This window comes from Trichogramma pretiosum, unplaced genomic scaffold (assembly GCF_000599845.2).
Source record: "Trichogramma pretiosum strain Unisexual culture from Peru unplaced genomic scaffold, Tpre_2.0 scaffold24, whole genome shotgun sequence".
Classification (NCBI taxonomy): domain Eukaryota; kingdom Metazoa; phylum Arthropoda; class Insecta; order Hymenoptera; family Trichogrammatidae; genus Trichogramma; species Trichogramma pretiosum.
The window spans coordinates 1,820,075-1,834,638 of NW_019641611.1; the positions used below are offsets into that span (position 1 = coordinate 1,820,075).

At 35.4% G+C, this 14,564-nt stretch overlaps 4 protein-coding genes across 6 annotated transcripts; 1 reads left to right on the plus strand and 3 right to left on the minus strand.

Moving 5' to 3' along the window:
• The first annotated feature begins 757 nt into the window (after positions 1-757).
• Positions 758-3,684, plus strand: LOC106648220 (aspartate aminotransferase, cytoplasmic). Of its 2 annotated transcripts, none has more exons than XM_014364936.2 (7): positions 758-974; positions 1,272-1,393; positions 1,674-1,964; positions 2,039-2,295; positions 2,364-2,641; positions 2,704-2,846; positions 2,917-3,684. In XM_014364936.2, exons 2-7 carry the CDS (start codon positions 1,282-1,284, stop codon positions 3,063-3,065), a joined length of 1,230 nt encoding a protein of 409 aa, XP_014220422.1. In that variant the 5' UTR covers positions 758-974; positions 1,272-1,281; the 3' UTR covers positions 3,066-3,684. The 2 variants fall into 2 exon arrangements, with proteins under 2 accessions (XP_014220422.1, XP_014220421.1); XM_014364935.2 differs by having other exon boundaries at positions 759-1,092.
• Positions 3,685-3,945: 261 nt separating this feature from the next.
• LOC106648298 (small integral membrane protein 8) lies at positions 3,946-4,796 on the minus strand. Of its 2 annotated transcripts, none has more exons than XM_023458635.1 (3): positions 4,570-4,796; positions 4,311-4,455; positions 3,946-4,240 (listed from the first exon to the last, which is right to left on the minus strand). In XM_023458635.1, the coding sequence occupies exons 2-3, from the start codon at positions 4,413-4,415 to the stop codon at positions 4,082-4,084; spliced, it is 264 nt and encodes an 87-aa protein (XP_023314403.1). In that variant the 5' UTR covers positions 4,416-4,455; positions 4,570-4,796; the 3' UTR covers positions 3,946-4,081. The 2 variants fall into 2 exon arrangements, with proteins under 2 accessions (XP_023314403.1, XP_014220553.1); XM_014365067.2 differs by having other exon boundaries at positions 4,311-4,422; positions 4,570-4,788.
• A 752-nt stretch (positions 4,797-5,548) lies between these two features.
• LOC106648260 (60S ribosomal protein L18-like) lies at positions 5,549-7,025 on the minus strand. The gene is made up of 4 exons (XM_014365005.2): positions 6,921-7,025; positions 6,711-6,797; positions 6,087-6,293; positions 5,549-5,864 (listed from the first exon to the last, which is right to left on the minus strand). The coding sequence occupies exons 1-4, from the start codon at positions 6,921-6,923 to the stop codon at positions 5,595-5,597; spliced, it is 567 nt and encodes a 188-aa protein (XP_014220491.2). The 5' UTR covers positions 6,924-7,025; the 3' UTR covers positions 5,549-5,594.
• A 4,600-nt stretch (positions 7,026-11,625) lies between these two features.
• On the minus strand, positions 11,626-14,343 carry LOC106648356 (ATPase family AAA domain-containing protein 3A homolog). The gene is made up of 3 exons (XM_014365201.2): positions 13,904-14,343; positions 13,031-13,505; positions 11,626-12,957 (listed from the first exon to the last, which is right to left on the minus strand). Exons 1-3 carry the CDS (start codon positions 14,130-14,132, stop codon positions 11,805-11,807), a joined length of 1,857 nt encoding a protein of 618 aa, XP_014220687.1. The 5' UTR covers positions 14,133-14,343; the 3' UTR covers positions 11,626-11,804.
• Positions 14,344-14,564: the final 221 nt, after the last annotated feature.

Genomic DNA, 14,564 nt, shown 5'->3' on the forward strand with positions numbered 1-14,564 from the left:
GGAGCAAATGTTACAAGTGCGCGAAAGTCCGTCGGCGATGTTACTGGCCGCTGGTGCGACGATTGCCTCAAAAGTACGCGCCGCGCGCGAAAATCGGTAACAACGATGCCTACCAGTTGTTAATTTTGAAATTGATTGTCTCTTTCTCCCCCTCTCTCGTCGCAGCTCCTCGTGCAGATTTTAGCAAATTCATCCTATTGATTTATGTATGCGCTCGAGCTTTTTTCAATAATGAAATTTGGCCAAAAGCATCTATTCGAAATCCACCGAAAGAGGAAAAAGAAAAAAATCAAAACCCTAATGCGACTGCTCCAAAGTCGATTGTAATTTGTCTAGCAAATTACGTCATCTTCGAAACTTATGTGCAACCTTGAAAATGAAAAGAATCGAAACGCGCCCAAAGTTACAATTAACAAAATTACGCGTTTGTGAATCGTACGTACTTTACAAGCCGCGAGCAAGTATGATACTCGAGCAGACGCAACAATAAAACGTTAATTGCGAGAACGGAGCACGTGGCCACAGATAACAGCGGCCGCTATATAATACAACGTACGATCACATGTATAGGATATATTTTGCAGTAACGATATTCCGCCTCTCTCTGGATTTTTTTACAATCATAACATTATATGTGTGTTGTGTGTACGTGCGCGCGCGCATGTCTACATACACAGTTTTACTTTTTACACATCTTCCTCTCATTGAGCTATAACGGCACAAGCACACATATTTTCTACATTCATACCCGCGCACATCTAGTTTTTTAGCGCTTTTGTATATACATATAGACGTTCGCGACTTATACCGTGTAAGTGGAGAAGAGTAGGTATTGCGCACATGCCACACTGCATGTTCTGCACGGGTGCGAATCTCGCGAGGCAGTTGCGTTTCATCTCCGCTATTGCACCGATCATCGATCATCGTCGCGCCTATCCTAACGATATAGTATAACACATCGCCCGTTAACAAGAGTGAGTGATAATAGCACTCCGCGCTTTACATCTGTCCCCGAGATTATTATTTGAGCGAGCTCTCCTGCGGCTTTATACTGCTGCAAATCCGTACATTAACTCAAAATTCACTGCAAAAGTATGTTATCGATTTTTTTGCGAGTATCTCACCACTTTTATTGATTAACCAGATCACGCGATCGTATAACAAACAATATCTTCCTCTGATATCGACCTTTTTTATATAGAATAAGTCATATTTTTTTTTAATCGTACTACTCCTTCAAATTTATTTGTCTTTTCATTTTTTTACTGCAGTCAACTGAAAATGACGACAATATTCAACGGCATCGAATTGGGACCACCCATCGAGGTATTCGCCCTCAGCAAGGCTTTCCAGGATGATCCCCATTCACCAAAAGTCAATTTGACCGTTGGAGGTAAGAAGACCTCGATCTATTTGGATTCATCCTAACTGCGAAAAAAAACATTAGTCTAGCTAGAATCTCTCGGAATATTCGTACAAATGATATTGAAACTCTCCAATCAAATTGTTATCTGTGACCTTCAGGTTCATGCTAGTATATTATGCAATGCATTGAGAGCAAACTATTCACAGTGCTGTAATTTTTTTTTTTTCTACATTTTTTCATTCTATATTATCAACAATAATTTTTCATTGGAAATAGTAGTTTTAATTGAAAATTAATTTTTTTGCAGCCTACCGAACCAATGAAGGCAAACCATGGGTGCTACCTGTTGTAAGGAAAACTGAATCTGCTCTTGCAGCTGATGAAACCTTAAACCATGAATATCTCCCTGTGCTGGGCTTAGATTCATTCAGTCAAGCAGCCACTCGCATGCTATTGGGAAATGATTCCAAAGCTATTTTGGAAGGAAGAGTTATTGCAGTACAAAGTTTATCTGGTACAGGTGCTCTCAGATTGGCAGCTGAATTTCTTTCTCGTATTATGCATTTAGATACATTTTATTATAGTAAACCAACATGGGGTTAGTATGACTTACTATAAAATTAATTTTCTCTTAGTTCTTAGTATAATTCTAATTGATTTATAATTTTCTAGAAAATCACAGGTTGGTCTTTTTGAATGGAGGTTTCACTAAAAATTGTGAATACCGCTATTGGAATCCCAAAACCTGTGGTATTGACTTTGAAGGCATGATCGAGGATCTTGAAAAGGCTCCAGAACATGCTGTTGTTATTTTGCATGCTTGTGCTCATAATCCTACCGGTTGTGATCCAACTCATGAACAATGGAATAAAATAGCAGATGTGATTGAAAAAAAGAGGCTGTTTACTCTTTTTGACAGCGCGTATCAAGTAAGTTATTAAATAAAATAAAATACATATTTTTAACACACTTTATAAATTCATTTAATGAATTTCAGGGCTTTGCTAGTGGAGATCTAGATTTTGATGCTTATGCTCCAAGATTATTTGTGTCAAGAGGCATTGAATTCATTTGCACCCAAAGTTTTGCAAAAAATTTTGGATTGTATAATGAAAGAGTGGGTAATTTTGTATTAGTATCTAATACTACAAAACAAATTCCTGAGATGAAATCTCAGTTAACTCTAATTGTAAGAGGAATGTATAGCAATCCACCAAATCATGGAGCTAGAGTCGTTTCTACAGTACTCAATAATCCTGAACTGTACGAAGAATGGTGAGTTAAAATTTTTCATAAATTTAAATAATATGGAATACTAAGTTTTTTGAACTTTGTAGGAGAGATCATATTCGTACAATGTCTGGTAGAATTAAAGAGATGAGAAAAGGTCTTTATAATAGACTAGTGACTTTAAATACTCCTGGAAATTGGGAACATATTGTAAATCAAATTGGAATGTTTTCTTATACTGGTCTTTCAGGTACTAATTTTTCTTGGTTTTAATAAAAAAAAAAATTGTGTGGTATTAACTAGGCTAATTTTTTTTACAGAAAAACAAGTGGAGTATCTGATTCAAAATTATCACATTTATTTATTAAGAAGTGGACGTATCAACATGTCTGGTTTAAGTGAAAACAATATAGATTACGTTGCTACAGCCATTCATGATGCTGTCACTAAACATACATCAAAAATATAAAGAATTTTTCTTTAATTTGTTGAGAAAGTACAAATTGTTAAGGAAAAATGCTTAACACATTTCTCAAAGACAATTCCAACTTTTCAAAGATATATTTGTAAAAATATATTTTTTTAAAGAGAAATATTTTTTAATGTCATCATATATTATCAAATAATAATTAAAAAATTAATTGACTGCAATAATTATCACGTAAGAACAAAAAAACATCGAATTTATTCAGTGAATATTAGTTGGTTCCATGTCAAAGATAAATGAATTGAAGCAAATATTCTCATATAATATACCCAGGTAGATTGATAGAAAGAGAAAAAATAGATATGTATAAATAGAAATGCAACTTACAATAATATCAAAACATAAGTGTCAAAACTTTAAACAGAAAGTATTGAAACTGTTTGTTATAGTGCAGTTTTACAAATGTGTTATGATAATAATTTTGAAATATATTCCATTATTGTACTGCCGATATCTATATTACGTGGCATTTGAAAAATTCATACTTTATTTTTAAAAAAATTGTCAAAAATCTGTTTTACTTATCCTTTGACTGTTAATTTATTTATATTTGTTGGACTAGATAAATACCACAAATTTATATTTAAAGTTTTTCCACCAACACAAGTTATAATAAATTTATAATAGATATGTATTTATTTATGTAATTAAATTCAGAAGAGAAAAAAATCAGATTACCATAAACATATTTAAAATAAAAGGTATTTGTACAAAGTTTATAATCAATCAAATGTTAAAAATATTTAAAAAAATATCTTTATATTTAGTTGTCATGGATGTATTTGAAAATTGTTTTAATGACAATTTTTTTAGATGTGTATTATATATTATGTTAGAAAAAACTTTGTAACAATAAGTAAAGTTATAAATAAAAAATTTTTTGATGAGTTTAATCATTTAATATTAACTGTACATTTAGACATCAACTATACTTAGATTAACAATTTTTGTACATCACTTCAGTTAAAACTGAACAATAAAATATATATTTACAAGCATTACATTTCCCATTTAGAAACTTTCTTTTGGAAAGTTTCAGTACCATCTGGTCCTACTGCTGTATAATAGCCCATGTCTTTATATTTTGATCTCATATATGCAATATATCCAACGCATCCAGCCATTCCAATTAGTCCTATAGCCATCACAACATTGTTCTGAAGCACAGAAAAAGGAAAGTAAATAAAAACTTTCAACTATTTAATTCAAATTAAAAATTTGACTTACAGGTTTTACATAAAGTTCATAATTAATTGCTCTAAACATCGGGGAACTTCTTAAAGATCGTATTCCATCGCCAGGTGTATATTTTTCTTCTGGTTTCTTACTCATTTTAAATCTAGAAGCATGAAATTTTATTTTCTTTCATCACCTTCAAATCAATGAATTAAAGATAAACTTTATAGAAAATTTTAACATTCAACACAATAAGCACTTCCATAAAAAATTGAAAGCTATTGCAAGGAAAATTTTTCAATTGACTTACATGTGATAGTCCTTTGAAACTTGAAGATAAACTTAATTATCGTGATTTTTAATCTTTGTTTTCGTACTAAATTGACATTGGCCACTTGATTACTTGTGTCACAATTGAAAGGTTATATTTTTTACTGAATTTCGTCTGCTACGCAGCAGAAATTATGATGGATCATTCTTCAACAAAGACGCGGTATATGGCTAGTGCCTAGTGGCTACAGCCTATAGCGCTAGTCGCTACTGACACCGCATGCAGGCACAGAGAACGCTATTCGCTCTGAGAGTCGGGGCGGAGCCTAGAGTGGCGCGCAGTCACAATTTTATATGTAATCTCATGGAAACGTTCTGTCAAAAACGCCAGCGTCGGCCACTCGAACTAATTTTTTTCTTGAAAATTAATATGAGAAAGCGCTACGTTGCACTAACACTCGGGGCCAATTTGCAACTTTGAGCTACTACTAAATTGACCAAATGAAACTTGAAAAAAATTATGAGTTGTATGTCAAAATCGAATCCTTTTAGCGGGGTCGAGATGCTATTATTTTTAGATAATTCTTCAAGAAAATATTTTCATTTCAGGGTCGTCCATTATCAAATTTATGTATTTGATAAAAAAAAAGTAAATTCAACTTCACAAATAAAAATTTGAAGTTTGACAGTTATAAGTATTCTCTTCACTTACTCTTCAAAAATAAAAATTACTAAAATACTACATAAGTGTTAAATATTTCATGTCAATAACTTTTTTAAGAATCATCTCTTTTTGGTGATACTCTTCAACGGAGTCATAACAAAATTGTTTTCATAAAATATAATAAAAAGTTGTACACATTAGATGAGTCTGCATAGTGAATTAAACATGATTTATCTCAAAGGAGTTCAAGAAAAAATATATTTTCTTAAGCCTCCAGAATATAATTTTACATCAAGGTTCGTCAAGGATTTTTTTGTGTAGGTGCCAATATTACTATAATAATATATGCTAAGAATATGTCAAAAACACATTTTATTTTTTTCATTTTTAACAACAGATGTTTACTTCTTGTAACCACAGCTCTTCCTGCGTCCTCTAGCTCTCTCAAACTTGCGGCCCTTTGATCTGACCAAAGGCTTAGTGTGCGAGTGAGGCACACCTGGAGCTGGGCCAAAGTGTTTGTTGGCCTCACGGGCATTCCTGCGACCTTGCATCAACACAGTCTTGTTACCAGTTGGTGAACGAAGAGCCAACTGATCGAAGGTGATGATTTCACCACCAGCTTTCAAGATGCGACCACGAGCTTTCTCAGTCACATGTGTAGCACATACCTAAACAAAAAAAAAGTTGAATTAATACTTTGAAAACTACTAGCTAACTATTATTTAACTTTATAAATATTTGTTTATAACAATGAAAGCAAAAAGATTCGATTTAATTAATAAGTTTAAATTATAGAAATTATCAGATAAATTATATTTTGAATATTTTTCGGGCTTTGTTTCTAAGTAGTTTTTAGACATTTTATGATTGATTAATTCATCTTTACTTACAGTCATTTTTGGGATCTCGAAGATACGAGCATCATCGGTGACAGTACCAACAACAACAGCGGTACAGTTTTCACGACCTGGCTTCTTCATGAATCTAGTGACACGAGCCAAAGAAATTGCTGGGCGATTTCTGCGGCTCATGAAAAGCCTTCTCAAGATAATTTTGTTGAACTTGGCATCAGTTCTTCTGGCCAAGAATCTATAAAGCTACACAATTGAAAATCATCATTAGTAAACTTTGGGAATGATTGTGCATGATAATTAACATTTTGTTAATTAAACTGTTTCAACCAGAATAATAATCTTTCAGAAAGATCAGAAAGATTGAATAGGAAGGTTGATCTTTAATCTAGCGAACATATAAATTGGACTGGAAAATTGACAATTTCCAACACAGAGTGCAGTTCGCACGTGCTATGGAAGGAAGAAACATGTTAAACAGCATATCTATTTCCATTAAACACGCCGATGGTTAACCTAACAAAGTGCACGAAAAATTGTATATCTTGAAAAAGACTAAATTGAAAATTCGTCAATCTAGTATTGTATCAAGGAAAATGTAATCAAATAAGGTATCAATAAAGGAGAATCAATGAGATTTTAAATAAGTAATAAAAAATTTACCTTAACAAGAAGTCGTAGGTAGACATCCTGACTTTTAGGTTCTGTTCGTCGAACCTTGCGGTCGTGCTTATGGCTGATATCGATACCCTAGAAAGAAAATTTGCAATGTAACACTTAAATAAATAATTCATCTCTCGAGACATTAGTAATAAATTGTTGATGATAAAAAATCATATTGATCATTAAAGATTTTATGCGTGCATCACGTACCATTTTGGGAAATCAAAAGAAAGAAGAACGTGGCGAAGTTCTAGACGTACACTCAAACCCGAAAAAAGTTTCTGCGCATACAACGCCGCGCGTAGCACCAGTTATTCACAAAAGTAACAGAAATGACCGTCACAACCGTGCGACTCCTAGCCACTACACATCCACTGCGTAGCGGCACTTTAATCTATAACTAAAACAAAACTCATCCTATAAAATTAAATATCCATAAACCTGGTCGCTTCTCATCGTACCCTTACCTGACTATTCTTTGCTTATTATTAATACTTGTTGAAGAAGCTAGCAATTAAGTAATTCATTCGATTTCTGTATGTCGCGAGGGCCTTCAAAAGCTGCTTTCGATTCTGCGCGCCAGAAAGACTTGACTGACCCTCAAATTTCATGGCAATTTTGATTTCTCAACAGCATTTGTATAGTATGAAAAAAAACTTGATTATTACATGAAAAAATTATCAATAATCCATCGTGATTTCAGTTTAAAAATTAAATGTAAACAAATTTGATCATTTAAAAAATCATGCCAACAAGTGCTCTTTCATTCTCTAAAATGACTCATTTGTTAATTTAGAATGAGAAATCACTTAAAAATCTAACAAGTGCATTTTTATTTTATATTTTCTTACGCTGATGAGATATATTTTAAAAAAAGCATTACAATACATGCCTAATGAAATTTTTATAAAATTTTAAATATTTTAGAAGGGCTTACCGAATAGGGCGGTGTAACAACTGTTATATATTTTGCGGAAATTTTGCAAATTAGTATTGCTAAAATATTCGGAAATTACTATTAACTTAATACTACATAATATTGTTGCTGTTTAAAATGTTTTCCATTTTTTAATCGATCCTTATCTCAATTATAAATTACTTTAGATAAACAATTTTTAATTTTCATAAAAGATTTAAAAAAGTAATTGTATTCACGATTTCAAATAAGATCGCCAATACAGATTGCAGACTTGAGTCATGTCATTATATATTTTATGTACTCGTTCATCAATCACTTAACAGCTTTTTTCACAGTTGCGTGTGGCATGTAGCGACGTGCGTGACATTTAATGTCTACCATGAGACACACCGATATCTAACTAAACCCGTGACGTTTTTTTCCATTAAACCGTAAACATTGTACCAATTTTTAATTTACTTAAGTTGCTTCTTGAAGCGGATTATCTCGAGTTTATGGCGATTTTTAAATCAAAATACAGAAATATTAGTGCTGAAGATTAATCTGGAAATAAATTTGGTACTTAGGTGTGGCCAAAAAAATGTCTGAGTATCGATCGAGAATTAAATAGAAAAAAATTCAGCTATTCACATGATCACGTAGTATCACATGGTCCGAACTACTTGTGAGCTGCTGATCTAAATCAGCATTTGAATATATTGATTATTTTGTATTTTTACTCATTTTTGTCTTGAAAAATGATACTTTGACAAAAGAGGTATGACGACAGTAATCGTTGCGCAAGTTTCTGCGTTGGACTTATACTATATCTATGAATAACTACTTATTTTGATCAATTTTACTAGTGTTGCGAGAAATTTGTTCGAGTACATACTTATCGGTGTTAATTTTTTTAGTTTCTTTTTCGTGAAAATAACGAATAATCTCCATTGAATAAAATATTTCTAATACTTTAAAAGATTTTCAATGACAAATTAAAAAAGTAACGATAAAAAAATTCCAAGCCGGTCAATTACTATGAAAAAGCTTTAAGTTAGTCAGAGCGATTGAAAAATTGTTTCTAAATTTTTGTTTGGCTGCAGAACATCGTATTTTCATCATGGGTCAGGCTTACAGTGAACTTGAAAAATATAGACAACACTTTTATCACGGCGAAGAGCAAATACCAGCGCAGTTGATGAAAAAATTCGAGGATAGAAAATGGATGCGCACTATGTATTCGTTGGCGTTCAGGTACGAACATAGCCATCCTCCAGAAAGCACGACGGCGTACAAAACGGCAGGAACGAGATACAAACTGTCGACGCTCCATGCGTACGGAAAATATAGAAGAGAACCTACAGCCATAAAGGACTATCTTCTTCGGGTGTGGGGTTTGAACGTAACACAGGTCAACTACGAACAGTTGATGGGCCACCTGGAATTCAAGAGGCACTTCGCAGGCAAGGACTGTTGTTTGGAATGCGAGATCGACTATCTGAAGAACGAGAGCAACTGTGAATTCTACTTGGACGGCGTCGAATTCTGGTCCCCGCCCCTGCAGGTGAATCTCTTGGCCCTGCATCACTTTATATCCGAGCGGATGCTTAAGCACAACGATCCCAACACTTGGGACATTTTTAGCAGTGCATCTATGTACAGAGTCTGCCACGAGCTTTACAACGTTTATCAACGCGAGGGCGATCTAAAGTGCAACCGAGAAATGGACCTGTTCAAGCTTCTGATCGAAAAGACATCCTGGATCGGCATCCGCGAAAGCGCCTACGAAGGTCATCCGATTTTCCAGATTCTTTCCTGCCACATGTACAACGTCCTCGTGAGCGACGAGACGGAGGAGACGATACACGCCCGAGCCATCATGTCGGGCTTCGAGTACCAGTTGAACGTCTACGCCAAGGTCTTTTTTCGCGATCGAATCGCTGTCGAGGCGATCGAATCGACCTTCAAGAGAGGAATCGGCCCTAATCTATTTGACGATAAAGGCAATTCTTTGCTGAGCATGGCCGTGTCCTATCTCAATTATAACGTGGTGAAGCTACTTTTGGAGCATGGTGCGGATCCGAAAACCGTCAGCTTCACTGGAGGCTACTTTAACAGTGGAGTTCACATTCTTCTCAGCTTCGAACTCGTCCAAAATCTTGTTGACATCATAACACTTTTGAAGATGAGTGAATACGAATTGTCTTACAAAGATAAAGTGAACATTTTGAATTTCATAGTCGCACATAAATATGTCGCTCGCTATCACAATATTGGTGCTTTATTAGCACTCGGTTAGTATCGAATTTCTTTGTATATCTAATTAAAATATGACGAAATAATTGATTTTATTTTTGTCAAATACAGGATCTCCACAATTGATTCGACAAAATTCAGATCAAGTCTTGAATGGCGATGTCGAAACCGTACACGATGAAAATTATCGCCATATCATCGCGGAAAGACGATTGACGATCGAGAGGTATGTGCTGGCTGTAAAAACTGGTAAAATGTACCGACAAGATGAAGGACTCTTTCAAGAAATTTGCGAGCAATGTTCCGGTTACGATCGGCGTAACATGGTCAGTAATGTCGAACATGAAATTGAAGAAGCTATGACCATGATGTTGAGCCAAACTACATCGCTTCTCGACGTTTGTCAGGCTAGTCCAGATGACGCTTTGAAATTATTTGTCGGCACGAACTACCTGGACTTACTGACATCCGAGGACTTCGATAATCGTTTTCGGGAGCTTAAGCTGATAATAAAAGGCTACTTTGCTAAAGCATTGATCCGAGATATGTGTATAATGTGGGGAGCGGACTTTTTGAAATATCATTGTCGCGAACGTATGACGCATTCAATTTGTATCAATATTATGAGACATTTGAGCAATGAAAAAATTTTGGATTTCTGTAGAGTATCAGTGCGCTCACTTAATGAACCCGATTAATAATTCCCTATGATGATGAACAAAATTTAGACAACGACTTTAACTTTTGGACGCCGGAGATATTTCGGTTCGAAATAACTTTGCCAAAATATATATCTATAATCGATATTTTGATCGTCTCAAGGATTATTTTTATTTTCTATCTTACTCTTTATTCACGTGTAGGAGAGAGCAGGGTGTGCTGGCATAAAGGCATATATTTCTCCTTAACAATGACTTGTATAGAGTTGATACCATCAGTAGTCCTAACACCATAATATCTAGTGTTCGTGTGTAATGTCACTATTTCGGTTCAAATCATCGATCATTGATAAAGAGAAATATGCGATTTTGATAACTTAGTTCACGTGCCAACATACCCTGTTCTCTCCAATTCAAAATATTATATCCTTTGAAGCAAACCCACTTTTTTAAAGCATTTTATTAACAACTACCACGCAATTTGATAAGGTTCAAATTCTTTTATATAATTTATGTATTTGATAAGTAGTTTGATAGGTTTGATATGTAGTATAAATCGATCGGCGAAAGAAATTAATTAGTAAAAAATAAATACAATCGAATTGATCCTAATGATGTTAACATTTGACTGTAAAAAGTTTAAATGTAGAGGTCGATAAATAATGAAATTGTATTAAAACATATGAAACAAATACAATATGTTAACATATTTTCACCATCTTGAGTTTAAAAATCTTGGATTAGGATTTAAAGAATAAAAAAGATAATGAATTTTTATTTGAATAATTATTATTATTCCAATGATTTTTTTTTTAATAATAACAACAATATTTCCTCATAACATTTTATTCAAGACTTTCTTAAGCCTCAGTCAGTATAATGATTAAAATCGTTAAGCAGAAATTATTTGTCAACGGATAATTCAAGGCTTGTCAAACCAAGAATATCAATTTTTACATAAACATGATAAGCAACTATAATCATTTTTATGACTAAAATAAGTAGTACTAAAAAACTGTACCTGAATATATGTCACACCAATAATGGAAAATGGAAAAGAGTCCCGACCTAAGCATTCAATTGATTAAAAAAAGAGATCTACTTAATTTTAAATTGTGCATATGTATTTTTTAACATGTATGTACAGGTTTTCTCACTTGCCATATAACAATTACTATATAAAGATACAAATACATTTTTCAAACCGTGACTATTCACAATATTAATATCTTTATTTAGTTATTTACAGTTTTTTCAAAACATGCAACATTTTATGATTCTCTATGATGCTCTAGCAGTAGCTGAAGAAGTCTCAGATTCAGGAGCAGCTTCAATTGCAGGAACTTTTTTCTTTGGAGTAAAATCATCGTCATCGCTAGCGTATACCGATTTTGCCATTTCTTTTTCGCTCTGCCATTCGTCTCTTTGTTTCAATTCTTTGACAGCGTACATAACTTCCCGCACAATCATATCTTCGGTAAGTATACCATCGGCAGAAACAAAAGCAGCAGCTTGCCAAGACAAAGCCACCTGTGCGATCGATCTTCCTGACATGCCTTCGGTCATATCAGCGAGGCGCGAGCATAAGGCTCCGTAATCGAATTGGGCCAGTTTAAATCTTCCTTTACCTTCAGCTACAGGCTGCAAGACGTACTTGTCGAAGTACAATCGAATAAGACGCTCGCGTTCATCGCGGCCGGGCAGTGGGAACTCAAGGATCATATTCATACGATTGTGCATTGCCCAATCAAGTTGTTCGGGAGTATTGGATGCAAGAACCAGCATGAATTTATCGCTTTGATCACCGGTTCTGTGCAAGAATGCGTTAAGCATAGATCGCAATTCTTCGCTGATATGCTCGCTCGAACGTTTGCGCAAGAAAGCATCGGCCTCATCGATAAAGAGCAACAAACCACGTCGCGACGTTGATGCCCAATCAAAAACTTTGTGAATTTCTGTCACTCCATCCCGACCCAGGGGTGCTAGGTCACCACCGGTCAAGATAGCGTAATCCATGCCAGAGTGTTGAGCGAGTCTCTTAGCAAACATAGTTTTACCTGTTCCAGGAGGCCCACACATTAGAATATTTCTATACATACCACGATTAATTTTTGTATTTTTTGTAGCTATAGCTACATCTCTGAGACGCTCTTCTATTTTAGGGGCCAGAATGACACCTTGAAGTGCATCACTTGTTTTGGGTCTTAGCTTTTTAACAGTCTGAATGGGATGCTTGAAAAGCTCAAGAGCAGAAAACCTTGAGGTTTCACGTACAAGTGAAGGTTTTCCAAGGCGAGATTCAATTTGTCTAAATGCAACACCAGTGGCACCTTTGGCTGTATAATAACTTAGAACTGCAAGTGAAATACCACCAACACCAGTTAAAACTTTATTCCAGTCGGATAACAGTGCTGATACACCTGCTCCAACAGACCTGCAATTTCATACTGTGATTAACCAGGAAATCAATATTAATTTTTTGAATAACTATAAATCAAGGAACTTACGATAAAGACTTAAGTACTGTATCCCTATGCTCGGCAGCTTGTAATTTCAATTTTTCCAAGTTCAAATCGTGGTTTTCTCTATCCATTTTTTGCTTTGACTTGTACTTCTCTGCGATTTTTTGCAAATCGCTTTTATGTTTAAGTTCTTGTTCATAAGCAATTGTTTGCTTCTTGAGAGCTTCCTGCTTTGCAATAGACTCCTCCTGTCTCCTAAGATTTTCATCATTCATACGTTGTTGTTGTATTAACTGTTCATCGTATCTTTTTCGCGCCAATTGATCCTGATATTGGGCACGAGTTTGTTGTTGCTTCGTTTCTTCTTGTATTTGTCTCAACCTGTTTTCGCCTTCTATCCTTTTTTGCTCGACCTTTGCTTGCTCCATAGCAGCTTCATATTCTTTAGCTTTAGCTTGAATTTCAGCCATCCGGGTTTGTTCTTGTAATTTCGACAACTCTAGAGCGTCTTTAGCATGAGCTGCGCAAATAAATAAATTCGGTATGAAATAAAAACTCTATGACATTAGAATGACTATTATTAATATTGGGTAACAAGGAATTTTCGGATCATTTAAAATCTATTATTGTATGGAAAAAGAATGTCAACATGAATTATATAGAGAGTCGACCAGATGATCGTTTGTTATAACATAATGGACAATCGCAAGTATGCAGGGATCGTTTTTTGGCTTTGGCCGCTGATAATTTTCATTCATCATTGACTTTCGGCAATAATTGCATCACACTCGGAAACGTTATCTCGACGAATAGCCGCATGGCGATTTGGGCTTGCTTAACCTCAAACCTTATGTAACAATGCGTAAGCTCATAGGTCTGGATAAGCGCAAGGACGAGAGACAAATCGATTCGACGTACCTGACCGTTCGAGCTCCTTGGCAGCGGCGGCAGCTCGTTCTAAGGCACTCGAGTCGAACCTGTAAGCTTCCATTTGAGACTTGGTCATCTTGGGCGGCCCGCCGCCCTGACCGGACGAGCCCCCGGCACCGGCACCTCCAGCGGCCGACGGTGTCTGGAACTGGCTGAGATCAGCAGCCGATGGTGGCGGCTGCTGCTGCTTCCAAGACGATCCCAGGAGCCACGACATCCTGGCACATCAAGTGTTACGCGTTTTTATGGAAAAAAAGTAGATATCACTGCACAGCACTCTATGCAGTTCGGAACAAGAGCCTGTGAACTACTGCTCTCTTATATTCGATCGTGGCACTCCAAAAGCGAGTCACTTGTCTAGCGGCTAAAACCTCGTGTTCCAAGTGTGGCAGACTGCAGTGCCAAGTTCGTGCGGCGTGGACGCGCGAACGATGAAATATATAATGACGATTCGAACGAGCGCGTGCGCTTCTTCGCGGCACCAACTAACGGGTGATTGTTCGCCGACTCCCCCCGTAGGTCATACGGTGACGCGCGCGAACACTTGACTACTCCAATCTCTTAGATCATTTTCATACTATCGGACTTTATTATTTTTAATTTTTATAACATTATAAGAAAAAATGAATAATATTTAGTTTAAAACTCA

Coding starts and splice junctions, on each gene's coding strand:
- LOC106648356 (XM_014365201.2), bottom strand. CDS start 14,132: ATGTCGTGGCTCCTGGGATCGTCTTGGAAGCAGCAGCAGCCGCCACCA. Junction 13,506..13,903: donor CAAGGAGCTCGAACGGTCAG/GTACGTCGAATC, acceptor TTATTTGCGCAG/CTCATGCTAAAGACGCTCTA. Junction 12,958..13,030: donor ACAGTACTTAAGTCTTTATC/GTAAGTTCCTTG, acceptor ATGAAATTGCAG/GTCTGTTGGAGCAGGTGTAT.
- LOC106648260 (XM_014365005.2), bottom strand. Junction 6,294..6,710: donor ACCTACGACTTCTTGTTAAG/GTAAATTTTTTA, acceptor TCAATTGTGTAG/CTTTATAGATTCTTGGCCAG. Junction 5,865..6,086: donor TCGAGATCCCAAAAATGACT/GTAAGTAAAGAT, acceptor TTTTTTGTTTAG/GTATGTGCTACACATGTGAC.
- LOC106648220 (XM_014364936.2), top strand. CDS start 1,282: ATGACGACAATATTCAACGGCATCGAATTGGGACCACCCATCGAGGTA. Junction 1,965..2,038: donor TTATAGTAAACCAACATGGG/GTTAGTATGACT, acceptor ATAATTTTCTAG/AAAATCACAGGTTGGTCTTT. Junction 2,847..2,916: donor TTCTTATACTGGTCTTTCAG/GTACTAATTTTT, acceptor TTTTTTTTACAG/AAAAACAAGTGGAGTATCTG.
- LOC106648298 (XM_023458635.1), bottom strand. CDS start 4,415: ATGAGTAAGAAACCAGAAGAAAAATATACACCTGGCGATGGAATACGA. Junction 4,241..4,310: donor ATGAACTTTATGTAAAACCT/GTAAGTCAAATT, acceptor TCTGTGCTTCAG/AACAATGTTGTGATGGCTAT.